At 39.9% G+C, this 24338-nt stretch overlaps 1 protein-coding gene across 1 annotated transcript in view; it reads left to right on the plus strand.

The window, feature by feature from the left end:
- Nucleotides 1-24338, plus strand: part of brinp1 (bone morphogenetic protein/retinoic acid inducible neural-specific 1) — an 84785-nt gene that overhangs the window by 52424 nt on the left and 8023 nt on the right. The window contains exons 3-5 of the mRNA XM_057352754.1: nucleotides 1859-2049; nucleotides 5736-5905; nucleotides 9853-9958. Of these exons, the coding sequence (XP_057208737.1) occupies nucleotides 1859-2049; nucleotides 5736-5905; nucleotides 9853-9958 (467 nt within the window). The remainder of the gene's footprint in view (nucleotides 1-1858; nucleotides 2050-5735; nucleotides 5906-9852; nucleotides 9959-24338) is intronic.

Below are 24338 nucleotides of genomic sequence, written 5' to 3' on the forward strand. Positions count from 1 at the left end.
TAGCAATGCATATCCATATGAATACCTTTGAGAAGACCACAGTGTGTCAATCACAAGGAAGTTACAGTGTGTTTAAAAATATGTTTTTACTTAAAGGGATCGTTCAGCAAAACAACATTCTGTCATCATTTATTCATCCAAACCTTTACGAGTTTCTTTCTTCTTCAGAACACCAAAGGAAATACTTTGAAGAATGTTGATGATCGAAACTCCATTGACTTCCATTGTATGAACACAACCAATGAGACATTTCTCAAAATATCTTCTGTTGTGTTGCACTGAAGAGTGAGGACAGGTTTGTGTAATTCTTGGGTTTGTGTTTTGTGAAGCTGTCGTGTAAAGCCTGAAGTATAGTTCCCTTTTTTACGCGTACGCGAGGGACAGCGTAGTGTGACGCAAATTCCGTCATCAGAATAGTACGTGCATACTGTGGTGTATGCGCACCGCAGGCGCATTCCATTTCTTGCAGTAATTAGTTTAACCACCAGGTGGCAATCGTGTCTTGGGAGCATCGATTCAAGGTAGTAGCAAAAAACCTGACCCGTGTGGGCCTGGAGAGGTGCGCAGGCGTCAAAACCACCCGTGTACGCGAATGCTTTGAAGGAAGTTTACGCTCGTGCACACTTGAAAAAAAGAAGTATGCCACAGGCTTAAGTGATAAAGACCAATGAAAGTGTTGTGTGCCCATGAGAACATTAGTAGATAAGCTTGTGCTCATTGACTTTACGTACACAGATCAATACTCTTACATGTGTGGTTTATTAAGTGCTTTCATGTTGTCTTAATCACATGACCTGTAGGTTCAGTGATGTCACAGCAGGTTTCTGGGGTTTATTCTGGCTCTGGGTTAATGATGTTTGTAATCTGACTGTCTGTTATATCATAATGCTGTTACACGAGGGTGTGCATCAGATTTTTTATAAGATGAGAAGACTGTTTAAATCATTTTCTGTAACATTGGAATGGGTTTCTAAACAAGAATCTCTAAGATGAGAGAAGAAGTTGTGAAACTGAAATAGACAGCAGGTTATGTGAAGTGATTGATTGAATAGAGTCGATATTTGATCTCAATTTTAAAGCCACTAGAATTGGTACAATAAAGTATCAGTGAATATCCGTATTTTTTGGATGCTTGAGGTCACACAAACAAACAAACATTCATCATTTATTCGTCCTCATGTCAAACGTGTATGAGTTTCTTTCTTCTTCAGAACACAAAAGAAGATATTTTGAAGAACGTTGATCATCAAACAACACTGAACTCCATTGACTTCCATCGTATGAACACAAAACCACTGATACGTTTCTCAAAATATCTTCTCTGGAGGTCATTTTCATTCTTTCAGTAATGATGCGAATGTCCATCTGTGAGGTTCGGTATGGTGTCTGTGGCGTTCATGGACTCTTCAGACAGGTGCTCAGTTCACTCATTCAGCACACAGAGCTGTCGCTTCAGTTCACAACTCGGAGTTTATGAAAACTGATGATGTGAAAGTGGCGCCAACCGTTCCTCCATCGATTCCCAAGTCACTTTTTTAGCGATGTCGCTCAACGAGTGCAGCTTGAGTCTTTGCCAAAGCTTTTCAATTCTCACTTCATTACAGGAGCGGAGTGATTCACAGCCAAATGAGATGAATGATGCTCGTTCAAACTATTGTGAGATTGTGAATCATGTCTGACGGCTGTCTGTCTGTCTGTCAGATGTTTGGGTTTTATTTTGGGCTTCTTGTTGTGGTTTCATGATTGTCAATGGAACTCAAACAGTCCTTTATCAGAAGTGCCTGACAAACTTCAAGCAAAGTAGAATGAGTTTTTTAGGTTTAGTGTTTAGTAACGTTGTCCTGTGTCTGTCCTGTAGGGAGTTCGCCCGCTGGAAGGTGAGGAATACAGCCATCGAGCGGCGGGATCTGATCCGGAATCCTCTCCCGCTCATGCCGGACTTTCAGCGCAGTATGAGGATGTTGGGCCGCCGGCCGTCCACGCAACAGTTCATCGACACCATCATCAAGAAATACGGCACACATATTCTGATCTCGGCCACGCTGGGAGGTGAGCGCCCGTCTATATAACAATCATTCTCTTGTTTGTGATAGACTCACAGTAAAGTATGTCATGTATCAATATGTACTGTATGTGTCCTGAGAATCAAACACGGGTCCATTTCATGTTTTTACAGGATGACGACATGTCACAAAACCCGTCCATGTTGACATCTGAAATACTGTAAAACAAACGGCATCTAAAGTCTTATCTCTTAAAAACCTTTAGAAGTCTATGCATTTGTTCTTCCCTGTGACGCATGTGCATAGACTTTCCGGTGTTGGCACTTCATTGACTGGAATCTGTCTGTAAAATCATTTCATCGTCATATTTTGCATGTTTATGCTGAAGTGAACGGAGCTTGATGCCCTGTTTGTCCTTATGATTTCCCAGCTGTCAGCTCTGATATGCCATTGTTTGGTGTTCACGGACAGCTCTGCATTTGGGGTTGTAAAGTTATATGTCCTCTGGCTTCGTGGTTGAACCTGATGCTAATTATGGCATGCCGATATCTGATAGGAAGAAGAAATAGAAACGCAGAACGGCTCATGAAGGTGGTTTTCCTTTATAGATTTTTATATCATTTTTAACAGATGATTTAGAAATACAGATTTCTTTGAGGGACCTTTATTAATTCTGCTTAATTCTGTGTAAATCATTAAAGTGACAGTTCGCCCAAAAATGAAAATTCTGTCATCATTTAATTACTCTCATGTCATTTCAGACCTGTATAAATGACTTCCTTCTGAAGAACACAGAGAAAGATATTTGGAAGAAAGTTAGCAATTTTCAGTTCTGTGACATCATTGACTGCCAGAGTAGGAAAAATGAAATGGTAGTCAAAGGTGCTCGAGAACCGTTTGTGTTCCTAAATTCTTCAAAATATCTCACTTTGAACAAAAAAAGATACAATATTTGTTTTCCTACTATGGTAGTGGATGATGTCACAGGACTGACAGACATGGCTATCATTCTTGCAATTATCTTTCTTTGTGTTTAACAGGACAACCGGAAAAAAACAACCTGAGGGTGACAGATTTTTCATTTTTGAGTGAACTAGCCCTTTAATTGTATTAGGGTCAACCCTGTTATGCTGTGAAACTTTCCATTTAAATGCATCGAACTGCAATAACATTGTTTTGGAAAAATGTGAAATAATTTCACGACTTCTAATACCATAGGTTCTATGCGTTTTCTATCATTTCTTCTTCCCGTGCAACAATGCAAAACTGTAAAAAGTTGAATGGACACAGAATCAGTCTTATATCTAGAATATTGGCTGTAAATGTTGTGTGAAACCTGCTCAGTTCAGCTGACTTCAGTCTAAATGAGTGGTAGAGATTCATTGACAGTGTGTCTGTGTGTCAGTAGATCTCACGGGCGTTCAGGGTCACAGTCGTGAGGTCACGGGGTGACGTGTACAGCGTGTCGTGACAATGAGAGATACACGTGTCTGTCTGTCAATGGATGTTTTATGTGAAAATGGTTTAAAGTAGTATTTATATGCATATATGCAAGTGGTAAACTTGTTCAGTATTTATTTTGAAGAATATTCCTGCTTCATTGTGTCATGCGTTGACCTTAATAATCCTTATGGTATTTATTGGTCGTTATAAAATCGATTGCAAGCCAAAGAAAAATGAACCGGTGACTATAATTTCATTACATTTCAGAAGCAGCATTAAAGAGAATCTACAAACGCCGGCCCTCCGTCACCTACACCACACCACCATAAAACTGAATAAAAAAATCAATAGAAGCAATGGGGCCGTTCCAGGCCAGAGTAGCTGAATAAATCACACACGGCTGGAGAATGCTGAGAGACTGTGAGCGCGCTTCATAATACTGTATGTGTGATTGTCCTGAATGTGTTGTGAGAACAGCCCCGGGGACAGAAGACGCTTTACTCAGAGGACAGATCACCACTCCAGGTCAAATGAAGGTTCATTGTTCTTCATTGGCTCCAGACGTCCTTTCATTGATTCATGGGCTGATTAAGATGAAATCTGATTCATTAACGCCGTCTAAAGGTTACACACATTAGCGTCGGGCTGGCATTTCAACATTGCTTCTTGATCTTGTTTGTCTGAGGTCGAACAAGGATGAGAGAGGTTGATGTTTACAGGTTATTCGTGCACATACATTTCAATGCTTGACAAGTATGAGTTTTCATCATTCCTGATATCAGGTGAGAAATGTAAACATTTTTTTTAAATAGCTTTTTTACCCAGAAAAAGTTCCCATTGACTTGTGTGTTTATAAGGGAAGTCTTGCCCTGTCCAATATGGCGGCTCCCTTAACTCTGGATTCAGAACACACGTGGCACGTTTGAGGGTCATCTCCCACAGACAGTGGTGTCTGTTTGCCATCATGAAAATGAAATTGGGTTTTATGTATAAAATGTCTAAACTCTCTTCTAGAATAAGAATATTGAGGCGGTGAATATAGAGCAAAGTTAGAAAGTCAAGAAAGCGCTGGTGTCGGAGCAGATATTCCTCTGGCGCTCAAGTGAATGAGTTATTTAGCAGAAGGTCAGCAGTGCTTTGCAAAAATCAATCACGCCTGCTTTTCCCACTCGACTCCGGCCCAGAAGAAATCTTTATCGTTGAGTCCTGTGAGCGAACAAGAGAAAGTCGGGTCATGTCAGTTTGACACAGTAAGCAGAATTTTTGCTCTATGACAGCGTGTGAAGTGAGTCACCAATACTGATCCAGTGTCAGTGTTATGACAGCTGTTAAGATACACGTTGAGAAGTGACTGCATGTGTTCAGGCAACTTCAACAGGACCACCGGCAGAAAACGCTCTATTGTTGTGACATCTTCATAAAGAACAGTTCAACTTCCTCACAAACATGTTTACTCCAAAAACAGATGTTTGGATGAATGTGGATTAAACATTAAAATGACAGTATCATAAAAGCTTTCTTTTGTGTGAGGAACAGATCTAAATTTACAGTAACTCATTTATTTCAAGACTGAATAACCAGTGATGTTTGTCAACAGTGACATCAGTTAGACACGAGCACGATGGAGACTTGAGAGCTTGTAAAGAGAAGTTTTAGTGAAGGATAAGCTCACGTTCATTCTGTTCAATGACTTCCGAAGACTTGAAATATTCTGCAGTATTTGAAGAGTTCATCATACATCAACATTTTTACACAGGTTTAGAAAAACATGAGCAAAACAGAGAGGTCTAATGATAAACGCACCATTTAATACACAACAGTGGCTTCACGGTACGATAATATCACGATATTTAAACAGAATAAAAAAAAACACGTCTGAAATTGTAACAATTTTCATTTGATATTCTGTTATAGAATGGACACCATTCAAGGTTTAATTGTATATGTGTCAATAAGAACACTAAGAAAGCTACACACTCGAATAAAACGAAATATTCAAACATTATATGTTAGCAGGTCAACCAATAGCACATTGGTCACATTGTTAAAATATCGTCATAGCTTGATGAAAGCATAACTTTTTTTCTTGCAGCGTGATATATTGTGACATAACGTATCGTTACACACCTAGTAAACCAACGGCAGAATTTCATTTATATTCTTTTTAAAAGTATCCGAGCATTGTGAGAGAGATATTTTTGGTGTTGGCGTGTGAAGAACAGCACGTGATGTGAAGTCTGAACATATTGCTCTGTGTGTGTGTGTGTGTGTGTGTGTGTGTGTGTGTAGGTGAGGAGGCGCTCACCATGTACATGGCCAAGAACAAGCTGGACCGGAAGATGGTCAACGCCACCCAAGGAGTGGAGGCTCTGCACCAGCTCGCCTCTTCCTATTTCATCGACCGGGATGGCACCATGCGCAAACTACATGAGATTCAGATCTCCAGCAACGCCATCAAGGTAAGACACGAGGACAGACAGACAGACAGACAGCTCCTCCATTATCCTCCCACCATCCATCTGTCCTCTTGAGCTCTTGCGCATGGAGTTGACGGGCATCTGAAGGCTTTCTGGTGCTCGGGGTAGCTGGAAGTCAAGCGTGACGAAATGAAAGAGAATTGACAGCGGCTGCTGAGTCAGAGCCAGTGAAGAAGCCAACGCAGCGCTCTTAAATACACACGTACTCGAGATTGACCTCACAAACTCTCTCTCGTGCGCGATTTACCTGCAGTGTTGCTAACGGTATAATCTGCATCTCATTGTGCATTGTGAGCGTGTGTATGGATGTTAATGTTGAAAAAAATGTTTAAAGAATGATTACACTGAGAAATTCAGAAATGTTAAAGCAAAAATAACTGATGAAGAAGGTTTTTAATGTGACCTTCACATAACAAAAGGAATGAAGTGAGTGTGTGTCAGAGTCACAGCAGACAGGAACTGAATCCTGCATTCAGGAAGAGATACAAATCACGCACACACACACACACACTAACGCACACACACGCACACACACAAACATGCGCACACACACACACAGCTGTTGATTGGGGTTAAAAGAGCCTTATATAATAAATCCAGATCAATCCACAAATTAACAGGGGAAGATGTGCTGAACGCTTTCTTTCTTGTGTGTGTGTGTTAGTGTGTGTGTGTGTTCGTTTGTGTGTACGCGTGCGTGCGTGTGTGCGTATGTGTGTGTGTGTGTGCGTGTACTTTAGTGTGTGTGTGTGCGTGTTTGTGTGTGTGTGTGCGTGTGTGCGTGTGTGTGCACGTGTTTGTGTGTGTGCGTTTGTGTGTACGCGTGCGTGCGTATATGTGTGTGTGTGTGTGTGTGTGTGTGTGTGTGCGTGCGTGTGTAAATGAGAACTGTACAAGATAATTAGTGCTTCATATAATGTCCCATATACAGTAGACTACTCACAAAAATATGTGTTAATAAGCTCTCTCTCTCTCTCTCTCTCTCACACACACACACACTGTGACATCATCAGGTCATGCATCAGTCTCTGTAGGTTTGAAATGGGTGACGTGTGTCAGCTAGTGGTCTTGTGCCGGCGGGATGTGCCCTACACACTTCACTGTGTGTTATGGGGATGTAGCAGACAAATGAACACTGAGAGGTCTTCAACATTCATCTGTTGGATTCATCAGGTCTCCAGCACAGACCTCACACATGCCGTTTGACATTCTTTTATCTGGAGAACACGAGGAGATGTTTGAGAGCAAAAGCATGAAAACACAAAGTTATCATCACATTGAAGCTTTTAGTAAAATATTTTGTGGGTGGTTCTGTTTGAATTGAACTTTGACCCGAACCGCACATTTGACAGACAGTTGTGTGTGTGTGTGTGTGTGTGTGTGTGTTTGTATGAGTGAATGACAGTGGTCATGAGCTTCATGTACTGCAGCTGTAGTGACAGAAGAGATGAATTCACACTCACGTCAGAGGGTTTATTTCTGTCAGGTATGATTGAAGAATGAAACTGAAGATTTAATAAGAGAAGCACTTTTATCAGTCAGGGGGTATTATGGGTGAACACCTGTCTGAATGATTTCAGCTGATGTACTCTTCAACACCATATGCCAATTAATGACGATGATGCAGCCAGCCTATCAGAGATGTCCGTTTAACATGTCATGATTGGCCAAGATCCCATCACAGCTGCCGGTCAGTCACAGTGTGTTCTCAGAACAGGTACTGACAATAACCGCGATATTAAACATGTGATAATATGTGACACTGGACAACAAAACCAGAAATTAAGATTTACACATCATCTGAAAGCTGAATAAATAAGCATTTCATTGATTTGAAAAGGACAAAGGTTTGTTAGGACAGGACGAGGTACAACTATTTAAAACTCTGAGATCTGCGGGTGCGAAGAAAATGGCCTTTAAAGTTGTCCAAATGAAGTCCTTAGCATAGCAATACTACTCACAAAAAAGTTCTGATATATTTACGCTTGGACATTTACAAAATATCTCCATGGCACATGATCTTTACTTAATATCCTAAAGAGTTTTGGCATAAAAGAAAAATAGATAATTTTGAAACTGGTTTTGTGGTCCAGGGTCACATATTATGATAAAAACATCTGTGTCAGTGTCTGGTTGGCCACTAGCTGGTGCTTTTACACGTGTTTAACATTTAACATGTATGTTGAGCACTTACACGTGTATTTTGAGTTTGATTCATTGACCAAAAAGCAGAAAACACAAAATCAGATTAAAGATCACTTTGACTGATAGTATAAATTCAATTTCCATAGATGTTGTGATAATGTTGTTATTGTGAATTCCTTTGGCCATGAAAATCATGAAGTGAACATCTAATCGCTGTGAGTCCTCATGCGCTGCAATATTTCATCTCTATCATTGTAAGTTTAGAATTTATATGAACGTCATTAAAATATATGTTTTTTACATAAAGTAGGTAAATAGATCTTATGATGTAAATTTGTTATCTGTTCATTCCCTCAGTATTAAAGGGACACTTCACCCAAAAGTGAAAATTCTGTCGTCAATTACTCACCTTCGAGTTGTTCCAAATGTGTATAAATGACTTTGTTCTGATGAACACAGAGAAAGATATTTGGAAGAATGCGTATAACCAGACAGATCTCAACACCCATTGGCTCCCATAGTGGGAAAATACAAAGGTAGTCAAAAGTGCCCCAGAACTGTTTTGCTGTCCTACATTCTTCAAAATATCTGCTTTTGTGTTCAACAGAACAAAGTCATTTTTCCTACTATGGGAGTCAATGGAGATCTGTTTGGTTATAAGCATTCTTCCAAATATCTTTCTCTGTGTTCATACATCTGGAACAGCTGGAAGGTGAGGAAATGATGAGAGAATTTTCATTTTTGGGTGCAGTATCCCTTTAAGTCATATGGACACTCAGAGTTGTGCTTTCTGTTTACCTAAATAAATCAATAAATAATCAGGCGTGTCTGAAAACAGAAGTTGATTATTGTGCTGACAAGGTGACAGGTGTGATGAGAAACGGACATGTCCCATGATGCTCTGCTGCAGTGATTCCTCCAGACACAGGTTGTTCTTTAACACCAGTCATGAGGACGGCTGTGTTGAAGTAATTCCGCACAAACACACGCGTGTGATGTTTTCTAACGGCGTCGGACGTGCAGCAGGTTTCTGTCATGTCCAGCAGATGTGTTTGTGTTGGAATGAACATCGGGTCATTGGGCTTTTCAGCATTCGTGTGTAATCCCCAAATCTCTGCTTTAATCAGACATGTGCGCCCGGATTTTCATTAGGACTCTGGTAATCTCTGCTTTAATCCGGTTGATCATTTGCGTGTGTGTTGGCCGGGTAGCTTTGGTCTGGGATCATCTCAGAAGTGTTGTGTGTACAGACGATATTCATGACAGACTTGTTTCTTTTCTTCTCAGATGTTCTCCTGTGTGTTCTAATGGGCTCAGACAAATAAAGTGCGCTGAGTTTTATGGTGATCCTCTCGGACAGGTTTCCAGCGTCTCCTGCAGTGATGTAGGTCAGAGTCCGCTGGGATTTCATCTCTGCTTTAAGATGAAAAAACAACAAGTCTGAGGAAACTCCAGCGTGATGTTAAAGAGAAAGAAGCACCCGTGTCAGTGCTGTGTGCCTTTCTCTGAAAACCGTCACGTTGCTCTTAAATTTAGAATCAAACCGCTTAGAAATGACTCTTCATCATATTTGTTATTGATATTTACTATATTTATTCTGCCCAAAGATTAAGCTTGTAACTGTCCAGAGAGTGTGTAAAAATCGTCATCAACTCTTGATTAAATGGGAATTTTCAAGGCGGTTTAATACCAAAAGCAGATGCTGTCGTGATATTTTGAGCAGTTGTTTGTTTATGGGACAGTGTGTAGCGTTCTGATGGTGTGATGTGTGTGTCTGTGTGCAGGTGACGGAGACCCGGACCGGTCCTCTGGGCTGCAGCACGTATGATAATCTGGACTCGGTCAGTTCTGTCCTGCTCCAGAGCCCGGAGAGTAAACTTCATCTGCAAGGTACGTGACATCATCTTCAGACGCCACCGGACCCGTGTCATCACCCGCCACCACGTCACTGCACTTCACCAGAGGCAACGAAAGAAACTAGATTTTTTTAGAATGTCTTGCCAAATACAGTTGTCATGACATGCAGATTTAAACAAAATGATGTTAAGTTTTATTAATCATGAGAGAGAATGATTTATAACCCCCCCACAAAAAAACAAAGTTCAATTGTACTTTTTATTCAGATTTAACCACTGGAGAAGGGTTTTTGTGTGTGAAATCTGACCTGGACGCGTTGTTAAAAGTGTTGAAAGGAGGCAGAAACACAAAGAGAATAATGTTCTACTAAACTGGATACCAAAACTCCCTGGAATTCATCTTTTTCTTCAATACCAGTTCATGGTATAAAACAAGTGATATGGCCATGATAGTCATTTATAGATCTGGAATAAGGACTTCAGTGCTTTTGATTTTCTTTGTCTTTTTTGTATGATAAAAGCACACGTGTTTCTCTTACACTGTACAGTAGCGCACATTCACATTCATTGTTCTACTAATGAAGCAAAGAGTCGCGTGTGTCGCTGAATTGATCATGATTCCAGCTGTGTGAGCGTCTGTCATAGCACACAAAATGTGCTGTTGACAAAAGTGTTGAAAGTTTCTGTATTTCCATATGAAAAACATCATTACGTCTTTATTACTGCAGTCTATCAAATGCACATTTTCTTTAGACGCACATCTGCTGTATCGACACTCACTTTAGAAAGATAAACAGACTCACAGCTGCGACGTGAGACGTGCTCGAGTCCGTCTGCTTGAAAATACTGCTGCAATTCTGTCACCACGCTTACATCACCAGCTGTGTGTGCGTGTGCGTGTGTGTGTGTGTTATACAGATACATGTGTGGTAATAATGGTGTCATCCACTCTTTGATGGTTATGATGATTTGACAGATTAACTTGTTTACTAAATCATTTTGTGTCGATTGTAGTCAACGTTTCTGGTGATGGGCATCTCTGATGCTTCCTTCAGTCACTGTTGCTATGGCTACAGGTGTAATTCACAGCTGTGGGGAGAACAGAAAAGTGTTTATTTGTTTTAGAGGCTTCTGTAAGATATTGTGTTTGGAGGGGCTATGATGTCACTTCCTGTTATGTTTCGTATGCTGTGTCTGAACCCGCTCCCTCGCTCACTCCTTCACTATTCCCTATATAGCCAATGACACTATATGGGACCTGCGTCTGACAGCTCTGTGGCGGACATTCGTCATAACGCTTATCTTACACCTGTGTGGCTTCATGGGTTGCTTAATAAAATGGTAAAGTTCATTTTCACCTTATTTGTCGCGTTTTTGTATTAGTTTTTAATAAAGAGAACAAAACAACTGTTTGCCACGTTTATTTACTTTAACGTTTAATACAATTATTAAATATATTTAAAATAAAGCACCACTGTCTGCAACATTCATTTAATCTGTTCATTCTCAAAAACATGAAAATAACTGTCAGCGAGAACAAACACAAGTGTATAAACGTGCATTCGTGGCATTAACGGTCACTCTCCTCCAGCTGATTCTAATCTAGCGGTCGTCACGTGTTGTATCATGGGAAATAGTGAGTGAGCGACATCGAACGTACACTCAAAATCAGAGTGCATTGTGGGTAAAAAAGAGTGAACAAATGTAGGGATTGAAGTAGTTCACTCGGGTTTTGGACATCGCTACAAACTGGCGGAAACACGATATAGTGCACTAGATAGGAGATAGGGAGCGGTTTCAGACACAGCCTTCAGGTCCTGCCCACGCTAATACATATATTCATTTGCTCAGACCGCCTTTAGAGGGATTTCATTGTGCATCTACAGCTTTTTCTGTCCCTTGTTTTGGTACTGTATCACTAACACATGAGAGTTTGTAATGAAAGGCCGAGCGGCGAGGACCGTATCCATCTTTTATCTGGCCGTGTGATTTTTTTAATATTCTCTCTGAAAGCTCTCTGTAGGTAACAGTGTTTGATGCTGAATGTCATTACGGTGCATAAAACATCCCATCATGAGCACCGGACGGCGCTGGTCATTCATCTGGATTATCCAGCAGATAAAAGTCACGCGGCGCTGGTTTGCTGTCGGCATGTCGTTGTTTTTCGGATGGTTTGGAGAAAATGGACTTGGTGGCTTTTGATGGAAAGATGCTGAAGATGACCAAACATCTCTCACATCATCTGATGATCAACACACACCGATGTTTCACAAAGACACACGCTTCTGATTTACTCTTGCGTTCTGCCTCAGACACGGCCGCATGTGAACATGAAAGAGCACTCAACGTAGTTCTCTTTACTTCTGTAGTGTACTATAGTGTAGTGTGCTAGAGTTGACTGTAATGAGCCATGAAAAAGTAAAGTGTACTAAAGTGCTCTGTGTTGATTGTAGTAAATTGGTAAACTGTATAGTATACTATAGTATTGTGTAGGATTAACTGTAGCGAATAGATGAAACTGTAGGAACATTTGTTTCCATTCTACACTATAGTATTTGCTATAGTACATTGGAGTATGCTATAGTATTATGGGTTAATAAAATGCTGTAGCATCCTACAGTACTGCAGTAAATGATAGTGTACTTTAGTATTCTAGATTATTGAGTGTAGTGAATGCACAAGCTGGAGTAAATACTACATGTAGCATACTCTAGTATTATGTAGTATTAACTGATGTAAATGGATAAACGGTAGTACAAACTCTTCCTTACTATATTTAAATGAAAGTATATTCTACAGTATCTAGAAAACACTACAGTTTTATATTACTATAATATACTGTAGTATTTTTGTGTGGGATGGAACACGGGACGTTGATCATATTCAAATGCCACTGTCTGGACGTAAGTTCTGGAATAAGATTGCTTCACTTCTGGTTATTTCAGTATTTTCAGTGCACTGATGTGAACCCGTGCAATCAGCCAATCAGATCACAGCTTTCCGTGTGTGACAGTGGTTGTGTGCGCAGTAATCATCAGACGGTCCGTGTCCTTTTCACATACCGCGTTTGTTTTATTACTGTGGTTTAAATATAAATGACCTGCTCTAAACACTTCTAGAAGGTCAGCATGAAACTGCAAGGCGATGAAGTTTTTGCTTTTAGTTCAGTTTCTCCCAGCAGAGATGAAGCAGAGAGAGAACAGCTGGAGAAAATGATACGGAAGCATTTTCTCAGGACATTTGCAGTTTGTTTCATTTCTGCGTTTTCTGTTCGTCCTCCAGCGTTTTTCAGAATCACAGTGTCATTGTATGTAAGGCGTGACATCACCGTCCTCTGCTCATCCGCCACTTTTACTCTATAGCTTTAATACGGCCTGCTGTATTCTTCAAACCGGAAGTGAAGCGGTGGGATATAATAGTAAAAAGAGTTATCAATAAATAAATATTCCTGTGCACACTGGACATGTAGAATCAATCATGTATGCAGACAGAATATGTGCATACTGTGCAGTGTGTAGTGCACACGGTGCAGAAATAGTGTGTTAGTGTGCTGTACTTAACATAACTTCTGTTATCAGATGTTTTCTGCGGAAATCCAAATGAGCTTTTTGAGTGAAAGCACATTTACTGTCGTCTCATCACAAGTGTGGGTCATGTATAAATGCATGTGAATGTGTCAACGGGTCCGTGTCGCTCTCGGCCGGTCGGGTGGGTTGAGGGAGGATTACGTGTGATTGACATGAACCGAGACGTGACGGAGACGGTGGCGTTCCCAGCCTGTCGGCATCATTATCTGGCGACTCTGTCGTCTTTATCTCTTCGTGAATTCAGAAAGGGCGCATTGAAGGGATTGTTGTTGCCATTAATAAAATTGCCTCTGAAAGTTTCGTCCGGGCAGTTCATAAAGCTGACGGATGTACTGACGGACGGGAAAACACACATCTGTCAATGAAAAATCTCACAGTGTATCTGAAATGGCCAGCTGGACATTTGTGAATGTAAAGAAGTGTTGAGGTGGTCTTCAGAAGCGACTCAGATGGAGTGTTTGGTTGCGTGCTGTAGTTTCTCTTCATCTTGTTCTGGTGCGGTGAGAGACGAGAGTCGAGTGACTTCGCCTCGGGTTATCTGACGGAGCGTGTTAATGACACCGTGTTACATTTCTTAACGCAATAACATCAACTACACTATAGTGTTGACATCACAGACGTGGGATAATAAGCCCCTCGCTCTCTCTTTTTCTGATGTTATGATTTGTAAATGATTGTTGGAGTTGTGATGAAATGGGCCGGCGGATTGGATTGTAATTGTGGCCTAGGATCAGAGGCGGAACACACTGACCTTCAGCGCGAAACGCTCGCGGCGACTCTTCATTTTGGTGCGAGTTTACCGGTGTAAAGGGTGAAGAGAACGCCGCGTCGCTGCCGGTGTCACAAACCTACACAGAACGAGACGGCCAAACGTTTACACCGGGGACACGCGACATTTTCAGCTTCACAATTCACTTCACACACACAGTTGCCTAATAACAACATGAAACACACGCGTGACCGTGTCACTGAAACGAGTTTTTCACCCCCTCCGGTTCTCATTACAGAAACACATTCATCACCATGTGATCGTGTCTATTTCAGGAAAAAATCATTAAAGGTTTTTTATGAAAAGGTGCTGTAGCTCATGTGATTATTTTCCCTTTTTAATGAAATTAATTCCATTTCTCACATGAATGCATTTGGCAGACACTGTTATTCAAAGCAACGTACAAAAGGAACTCGGCTTTTTTGAGCTTTATTATTCCAAATAAAATCATTTGTTAGGTCCATTTCTTCTAAAAGATAAATGATGAATGGGTCTACGTAACATCTGAAAAACAATGTGTGGTCAAAAGACTAATGTGTTATGAAAGGAAAGACACTGTGAGATGATGTAGTTGCATGAAGCCGCCATCTTAGATGTTCCATCAGCGAGTGTGGGCAGGAGTATTTCCGCTCGCACTGTACGGGAAAATAAAGATTTTTGGCCAGCAAAATGAGTGTTTTTTTAAATAAAAAGGAGAAACTGATATAAAAAAATCCTCTGTTCATTTCTGAGTACCCCGTTAAGCCAACACAACTCGATATAACAATAATGAAAGTCTTTTTTTCTGTTATATCGAGTTGTGTTGGCTTAACGGGGTACTCAGCGATATATATCTGATATATCAGTTTCTTATTTTTATCTCAATTTATTTTCCCGTACAGTGTAATACGAGCGGAAATACTCCTGCCCACACTCGCTGATCGAAAATCTAAGATGGCGGCATCGTGCAACTAGTCCATGAACACACGAACATCACCAAATGAGCTAAGCTGTTCCCTACAATCGCATTTGACACTGGAACTACTCATTTAATAACACACAATAACACCCAAGAAACATCCACTTCTTAAGTGTTGTGTGCGTAGTATGCAGACAGATCATATTGTCTTTTGCACACTCATTATTTGGAGTGATTTTCACACAGTGGGCAGTATGGAAGGAGGTTATTTTGAGTGTAGGGAAGTGGTAATGTAGTACACATCACTCACGCCGCTGCGTCTCCAGCTGAAAACCATCATCTGCCAGTCCAGATCTGCGTGTTTTTACAGTCGTCGGCGTGTGTGTGTTTGGGTGTGTTAGAGGTATCCCAGCATGCCTCAGTCAGTGATGACGACAGTACGGTCTGCAGAAGGCACGGGTGAAGATGAGCTGCAGATTATTGCTGGATTCCAATATTGAGTTTCTCTCGGGGAGTCCCGGTGCGGCTCCGCTGGGGTCTGGAGACGGGTTCTGAGACCACACTGAGGGATATTACATCCAGACAGTGAATCATGGCACTTGTTGCTATGGAGATTCGTGACAGGCATAGTATTTCAACTAAAGCCTGATGTCCATCAGTAGTCGGTCTAAGACGTACATGTTTAAAGATGTATTTGCTTCTATAATTCTAAATGTAGGAAAGGAAAAATGACTCTTTTTCTGTAAGAAGTTATATTAGGAACAGCAGTTTTAGTTTTCTAAGATGAGGCCACAGGAGTTGTTTTTATAGTTCATAGTGTGCAGGAAAAATCAATGTGGTTAAATTGGTAACATGCTGACATTTTTCTCTATTTATTTGTTCAATACTTTAATATTCTTTTTTCCATTTTCCCTCAATCACTGTTTTCACATTTATACTTATTTGAACTTTAGAACGCCTGGAGCGACATCAATATTCAGCAAAACTTTACTGATCATCTGAAAAACAGAAATGCTTAAAGAAAGTTTAGGAAATGACAAGTGATCTGTGTTGAAAAAGTAAAACAAGACCGAATGTTTCTATATCACTCCTCTGGTGTAATATGAAGTAAATGAATGAAGGAAATTCAATCTCCTCATTATGATAATTGTGATTGTGATTAAGCGGCACTGAATCTGTTTATCTTCTGCCCTTCAAAAGAAACGGCTCGTCTTCACAGCATGCTTCTACTCGAACATCATCAATGAATAAATCACGGCTTAAACTGACATTCTTCTTTACATATTTATCATGCTTGTAAGGAACGAATGACATCATCATCTCAACATATACAGTATGACTCTCGTGTGTGAGGGTTGGAAATGAACCTTTCTTTATTATAGTAAAAGTGTAATAAACATGTTTTTTTGGTTTATTTTCGGTTAAGCATGGCTAATTTCATTAAGGAACTCCAGTAACCTTAATCTCATCCCACAAATATCTGTATGTATATATATGTATCAGTATAATATTTGAGGTCTGTTATGTTTTGTCACATTATTTTCAAAACGAAACATTTTTCCATTCTCATGACTTTATCAATGTGACATATTTATTAGTAACCATATTAAAACATGATGTATTACAGTAATTCAGATCTAATCAAAATAGAAGAAAACACTTCCTTCATCCTTAAAAGTGCTTAAAAGAACGTTGCTGAAAAGAACTTGTTAGAGAACAGATTGAATGGTTGTAAAGAGAGTCGTGTTGGTTTTAATGGAAACTATAATAATATAATGATTCTGTCGGTGTGATGTGGTGGGAACCAATAGAACCCCCTTTTAATTATCCTGGAAAAAGAGCCAAAACACACTACATGTGTGAATTGTGTACTGGTTTTGATGTTTAAGCTTGATTTCTTATACTTTGATGTCGTTGTGAAATGTGACGGTGGAGATTGTGTGAGATCTATTGTTGTTTACTTGTTGTAATTATTCTGCCGGTAGCATCAGTAACTTCAGGATATTGATTTGTGTGAAGATGCTTCATTTGGGACCAATCAATGATCTGAAATCAAGAAGAGGGAATCGAAAAGCAAGCGTTTAGGGTTTAATTCAGCCTATATTTTCTGAAGACCCCCCGGACCCTGCGAAGAAAGAAGGTGTCTTTGTGTCTGTGCTCGTGTTGGTTTTCTCTTTCGTTCTGTTCTTGCAGGAGGAGCTCTAAGCCCATCCCAGAAGATTTATGAATACGTTAGAATAGCCTTAGCCAACAGTTTTCAAAGAAGAGGAGAGAAATAAATGAAATAGCCCCACAGGCAATTCATCTGCTGTGTGATGGATCACATACTCATCTTCATAGCCTCTCTCTCTCTCTCTGTCACTTCACAAGATTGGCAAACATTTGGCAAACAAATAAACAAACACAACACAACTCAATTAGGACATATGTGCGATGAAGTCTGTCAATGATAAATTGCAGATGGAAATCTCGCGCTGAAGAGGATGATTTCATTCAAGAGATGACTCTGACCGTGTGTGTGTGTGTGTGTGTGTGTGCGTGCTTGAAAACGCTGATGAAACATAATGTGTGTATCGGAATTTAGTTGATTCACTTATGTGAGGTTTTGTGCACTTATTTTTGTTTTACATTTTCTGTTTAGTTTTAGTTGAAATGTTTTAGGTTTGATGTTTAAGCTTTACGTTTAGTTCAGTTTTTGTTTTTAGGTTTTCATTTGAAGTTTAGCGTAGTTTCGTTTTAGTTTCATGTTTAGTTGTTTAGTTTCCTGTTTATTTGAGTATACAGTAGTTTTAGGTTTAATTCTCGGGTTTTAGTTTGCAAAATTACACAACAATAGTAATAAATAGTATATTATGGTAATTGTTCCTTTAACACAGTGTAGACGTTGACGTGAAATGAGCAGGAACACTTCTGGGTTGCTTTCAGGCTAAAATGACAATAAAATGAAGATGTTTATACTGAAGAAGAACGTTTGAGTGACAGAAACCCATAAGCCGTGCTGGTGTCGTGTGTGTGATGTTGGGTTGAGAGGGAATGTGCTGGTGTGAGCTCATAGCTCTTCTGTAATGGTGCATCATTTAGAAGATTGATGCCAGTATCCTCATATTCACCTCTCAGGGTTGGCAGACGTCGGGCGGCTGATGAAATCTTTCCTCACTGACCTCAGGTCAGCTCTCAATTGGAGCCGGTCAATCAGCAGTGAGTTTCTATTTGGACGAGTGGGGCGGATAAATCAGCCCTTTCTCTCTCTCCTCTTCCAGACACTGGATATATTTTCTGTGCCCTCATCCTCCAAAGCAATTCCAGGACCTTCTGTTTTCATATTGATTTGCTTTTAGTTTTGCCTTTGACAGCTGAATATTAGTGGCCTTTCAGCTCGCTCGCTCGCTCGCTCGCACGGACGCCGTTTATTTACAGCACAACACGAGTCTAAAGTGCAAATGTGTGTTCTAATCCCAGGTAAAGGCGCATTGATTCGCTTCTGAAACGCCGCCAGACGCTGAAAAGTAGTTCATCGTTTCATTGCCTTGACTTTGCCTCGGGAATAAGTGCAACAGTCAACGTCTGAATATTGATATCAGAGCTCATGAGATCTTTCATCTTCGTGTGACATTCTGCTGTGGTCTTCACATTCCTAACATTGAAGTATGGCCTCGACATATCCTCAATATTCTCGATGTATTCTTTCCTACGAGGGATTTTCAGTGCTGAGAGTAAAACCGCCCAACGGGCAGCGATCAGCCGCATTACACACATCATGCAGTCTGCATGTGTCCAATACATGAGCCGCAGTGACGTTCTGCTGACTTCACATTTTCTTAAATGCCAATCCCAGAATGCAGTGCAGCAAAAAAAGACAGGTGAACTGAGCAGAGCGTCAGATTGGACTGCAGACAAGTCACATGACATATTCGCCTCATTATTTCCGTGTGGTTTGTGTTTTACGCCTATGAATGTCATTAGAATCAAGAGAATGTACAGAGCGTTTCACTTCATGTATAACACACACACACGCACACACACATCTCACTCAATCACTATGATCATTGAAGTCAAACGCTCTGTTCTGAACTCAGTAACACACAGTAAGATCAGTGCGTGTACGTCACATGCGTCTGTCAGTGAGGTCATTGGTGTTTGACCCTTCAGACAGAAGTCTGTGGTGTTCTCTCAACACTTGTGTCAGTTTATTCTGTATGAGTATTTCACACACATGTTGAGTTTGACTCGTTAGTTTCACTTCAGTCTGTGTATACGGTGTGCTGTAGTTTATTGTACACATCTAGAGTGATCGGTGCTAGGCTTTCTTCTCATTTTCATTTTTAATGACGTGTCCTGGTTGTTATGGAAACGCTCTTGACCATGTTGTCTTGCACTCTTGTACAGGTCAAAACTTCAACAAATAATGGATTATACTGTAAATGTATTTTCTTTCACCAAACCTGTTTGTATTCCTTCATGACACTTGAAATATACACTACCAGTCAAACGTTTTTGGACACTTATGCGTTCATATTTTAGAATAATAATGAACTCATCAAAATTATGAAATAAAGCAAAGGAAACTATGGGAATTATGTTGAAACAAACAAACAAAATAAATAAACGTGTAATAATAACGTGTTATATTTGATCTAGGGATGCACCGATACCAGTATCGACCGGATACCAAGCTCATGTACTCGTACTCGTAATGACACACCGATACCAAAGACCGATACCTCACGTGACATAGGCCTACATAGAGCCCTATGATTTCCGCAATGCAGAAAATGCGGACGGTATCGAGGAATCCAGGCATTTCCTAACAAGAAATTAGCGCAGAACAGCTAACAGCTGTACGAAATATTCAGATACTGTTTAACTATGTATTCTGCTTGTTTTGCGTTACCGTGAGTGAAAGAGTGGTGCGGTTGCGTGTACTGAACGCATTGTGTTTCACTGCACGAGGACACGAACACATAACAAACACCATTTGCGGCGATCCCTCAAAATAAAAGTCCGGTTAACTTAAACAAACGCTCTTTGCGGCGTCCCGTCAAAATAAAAGTCCGGTTGACTTGAACAAGTTATAATACACTCACATTTTACCACACCACCCCCCTTAATTTTTTTATAATTTGACCACAGAGTATATTGTTTACTTTAGTAAACTGAAGTAAATGTGCTAGTAAAAATGTGCTACTTATCATAAAAAATAGTACTTAATAGTACTTAAATTTAAGTAGACCTAAAAACAAAAGAAAAAAGAAAATGTACCAGTAAGATACTGGTTTATTAACATTATCGTACATTATACAGGCATCGGTTATAGGTATCGCTATCGGTGAGTACCAGAAAAAAAATATCGGTACTCGTACTCGGTCTTTAAAAAATGGTATCGCTGCATCCCTAATTTGATCATCTTCACCTTTTGACTAGAATTTGCAGAAATGACTTGAACTTTCTTGTGATTTTCTCAGGCAGCATCTGGAGGTCTTTTTAACAAGATCAAAGCAGTTCCCATCTCTTCTGTGCTCTTATTGGCTTCTCTTTCTTCATTATTCAGTCAAAGTTATCCATTTCAAAAACATTTTTTATTAGTTTTGTCATGAAATAGTATTGTTGTCTACTAAACTCATCTCTGACATTTAAGCACACACTTTCAGATCAAACATTTTTTTTTAAATAACGAGAAACATTTCATTCAAGTGTCCAAAAACTTGATAGTGTACAACAGCAGTTATTTTCTAACATTTGTTTGCTTCTTGAAGCTTGAGAATAGGTCAGAATTGACTCCCATTGTTACCAGAAAACACAAAACATCACTTAAAACAAAAATCTGTGTACTTGTTCTGAAGATCACAGAAATCCATCCATCAGTTATGATATGGTAAAGAAATCTTCCTTTCATGTTTTCTGGGTTGTTAGGGAAACTTTTCTCTTTTATTGTCCGTTGATGCATCTGATGACTGTGAAAAGCATTAGCACAATGAGTAACACATCAGACTTGAATATTCAGAAATACTGGTTTTGTGTAGCTGTCTCCAGTAATATGTCGAGATTCTTGTGAGTGTGTTTTGTAGTTTCATTATGAAAATGGTTATTTCAGGAGCTCTGCATTATTGATTGATGGTGTGAGCGCGAGGTTTCCATCGGCCTCTTGATCCTGTGAGCTAAAAGCAAATGTGATGTGTTTTATTTTAAGACCGGCAGAGAACGGGCTTTGCTTTAGCGCAGAGAGACTCGTCGGGTTTAAAGCTCTTGATTTCTTGCGAGGTGATTGTAACTTCATTATTGACTTCATTAACCGATGATGATTTTGTGAATTTGGTGGCACACGATGCTGAATGAATGTTTGATGAAACCCTCTCTGATGAGGTGGAGCGAACGCTTGCCAGGAGCCGCTGAACTCTGGAACGCGGCCCGTTCAACACGCCATCAGGATACGTCAAAATAACCCGCTCGAAGCCAAATCCCACAGACACACTTTAGCATTTAGATAACCCTCTTCTTACCCGCCCAAAGGCCACCGCAGACGCCAGCTGCTCAATACTGAAAGCTTTAAGAGCAAATCTATTTATTGAGTGGTATTTAAGAGATATTTCTTATCTCGGCTCCCCGAAACCCCCACAGACCACCGACTGATCCACTCACAGGAGAATATTATTGCTCACGGGTTTCTCTTGTATGGCTCACCAGATTTGTGTTGAGTTCTCGGTTGTGTTTGATTCACAGTATCAACTCAGTCTCAGATGTTTCTCCTAAAATTGTTCAGAAGCAATAAAACACAAATGGGAGTGTAAATGTTGAGACACATGAAGAGTCTGGAGGTGTAAATGAATGTGGATTGTAGATGTAAAATCATCTGGATTTGAGTCAATGTGATGAGAAATGTTTGAGTTGATTTCACTAATATTGACTTCTGATTGACAGACGAGACAAATCTGAGCTCAGTTTGACACGTCATTGACGTCTCTTCTCAAACTCTAATGACACACACGTTTGGGACATTTCTGACTCTCAGGAGAAACATCTGAGACGCACATGAGACTTAAGATAGAATTTCCATTTACTCTGTATTGAATCTCATTGATGTCTGGAGACATAATACAACAGATATGGGTAACACTTTACAATAAGGTGCTATTAGTTAACATTAGCTAACAATGAACAATTGAGTTTTTCAGCATTAATTAATCCTTGTTAATGTTGGTTCATGTCAATACAGTTATTCGTGTTAGTTCATGGTGCTTTATGTGAGGGCTAATGTCCAGTCAGCCGGTTGTTATGGTGAAATAATCCTGACGGTGTGATCAGGACGTGAAGCGGAGGGTTATTTCACCATAACAGCCGGCTGCTTGTACATTATCCCGCTTATTACACGCCTACTTGCCACATGAGACAAAAACTGGACATGAAATGTAAATTTGACATATTTTATGAGCTCATTTTTACCGAATGCAGACCTTCCGAGAGGAAAAGCCGTTTACTTTCTGTTTTAAGGTAAGAAACGACGTTCAAACGTCACGAACAGGCAAATTGGTTGAATCATTTGTAAATATAATGTCATACGTGTTATTTAAAGATTTAAATTTAATTTGCCAAAAAAACCTGTCAAAATAATTTACTGCATCCGGGTTAGCGCGTGTTGTTATCTGGGAATAACGAACCTGCAAATGTCGTGACTGGCCAATCAGGATCAAGCATTCCAACGAGCCGTGTAATAACTAATGTTAACAGTGACAACATTTGATTTGAATAATGCATTAGTATGATATGATGAAGAAGTGCTGTAGAAGTATTGTTTGTTGTTAGTTTACGTTAGCTGATTGTTGACAAATAGCACCTTATATTGTAAAGTGTTACCAAGATATGTAATTGTTGTGATGGACTTTGAGTGTGTCGTATTAAAGCAGCTGCAATTCTGCATGTGCTAAATGCTGTGGAACAGTTTCTGTATCTGTGTTGTTGATACGGTATGATGTCATTTATCAGTGTAAAGACTCTTGTTTGTTTGAAAACTCTATAACACCGTTTGTCTTCTGAAACGAACATCAGCACATCACAAGACACGAATAGAGTTTCATTTAAAAGACAGGTTTGGGTGTGGGCTTGTTGAAATGATGAGCGTTACACACACGTTTAGACAGCGGTTTAAGAGCCAATCAGGGAACAAACAAAGAACATTAAACATGCATGTTGATTAAATAAGATTCAATATATTTGAATATAGTTTAAATTGATTTTAATAATTGAATGCATCATTTAGCAAGATATTGCTTGTTGTATTTTTTTTAATTATGCAGCCGTATAAGTGAGCGTTTGTTGTGCAGGGCAGAGGCGTGCAAGAGAAGAACAGAGATGTTTGATAAGTGATAAGTTTTTCTCACATCATCGTTACTGTACACACTGTATCAAACCTCTTGGAAGAAACTGAAGGAAATAATCAGATGTGTTGAAGACGGACAGAATCTGTTGAAGTCAGCTTTCACACCACAATCAAGACCAAAACCTAAAGAAAATGTGTGACATTTTTCATTCTCACCAACTTTCTGTCGTGGTTTATTACGAGACATTGTTTATTAGAGACTGTTATACCATTTTTCATATTTACATGATGAACGTGTGTCATTAAAATACAGTAGCTGACATGTTTTAATTGAACGATGATTTGAGATGTACTGAACTGAACCAGCTACTGCATCATCAAATCATTTTCATTGAACATTTAACATTCAAAGTAAATACAAATAAGACAAGATCTTCAGAGATTATTTTAGCATCTGACTTATTTGAACAGAACATGACACTCCTGCTGATGGTTTCATATTGATCAGAAATCTGTAATGTTTTCTATGATAAATTAAGAAAGTAAAAAAGATTTTTTTTCGAAGTGGCCCTCGAGCTGATTTCCCAGACGGCTGTGATGTGGTCTATCTGTATTGTAGAAGTGTGTGCGTGCGCGGGTGTGTGTGAAGTCAGGGCTGTTTGGATGGACTTGCACCCATCCGTGAACTCACCATCTGGATTCTCCCAGAAATCACATTAAAGTTGCAGGAGCAGGAATACATCAAGCTAAATGAATATTGGCAGAGGGCTTCACAGACGGCCTGAGAGAGAGAGAGAGACAGAGAGAGAGAGAGAGAGAGAGAGAGAGAGAGAGAGAGAGAGAGAGAGA

This window comes from Triplophysa rosa, linkage group LG2, assembly GCF_024868665.1.
Source record: "Triplophysa rosa linkage group LG2, Trosa_1v2, whole genome shotgun sequence".
Taxonomy (NCBI): Eukaryota; Metazoa; Chordata; class Actinopteri; order Cypriniformes; family Nemacheilidae; genus Triplophysa; species Triplophysa rosa.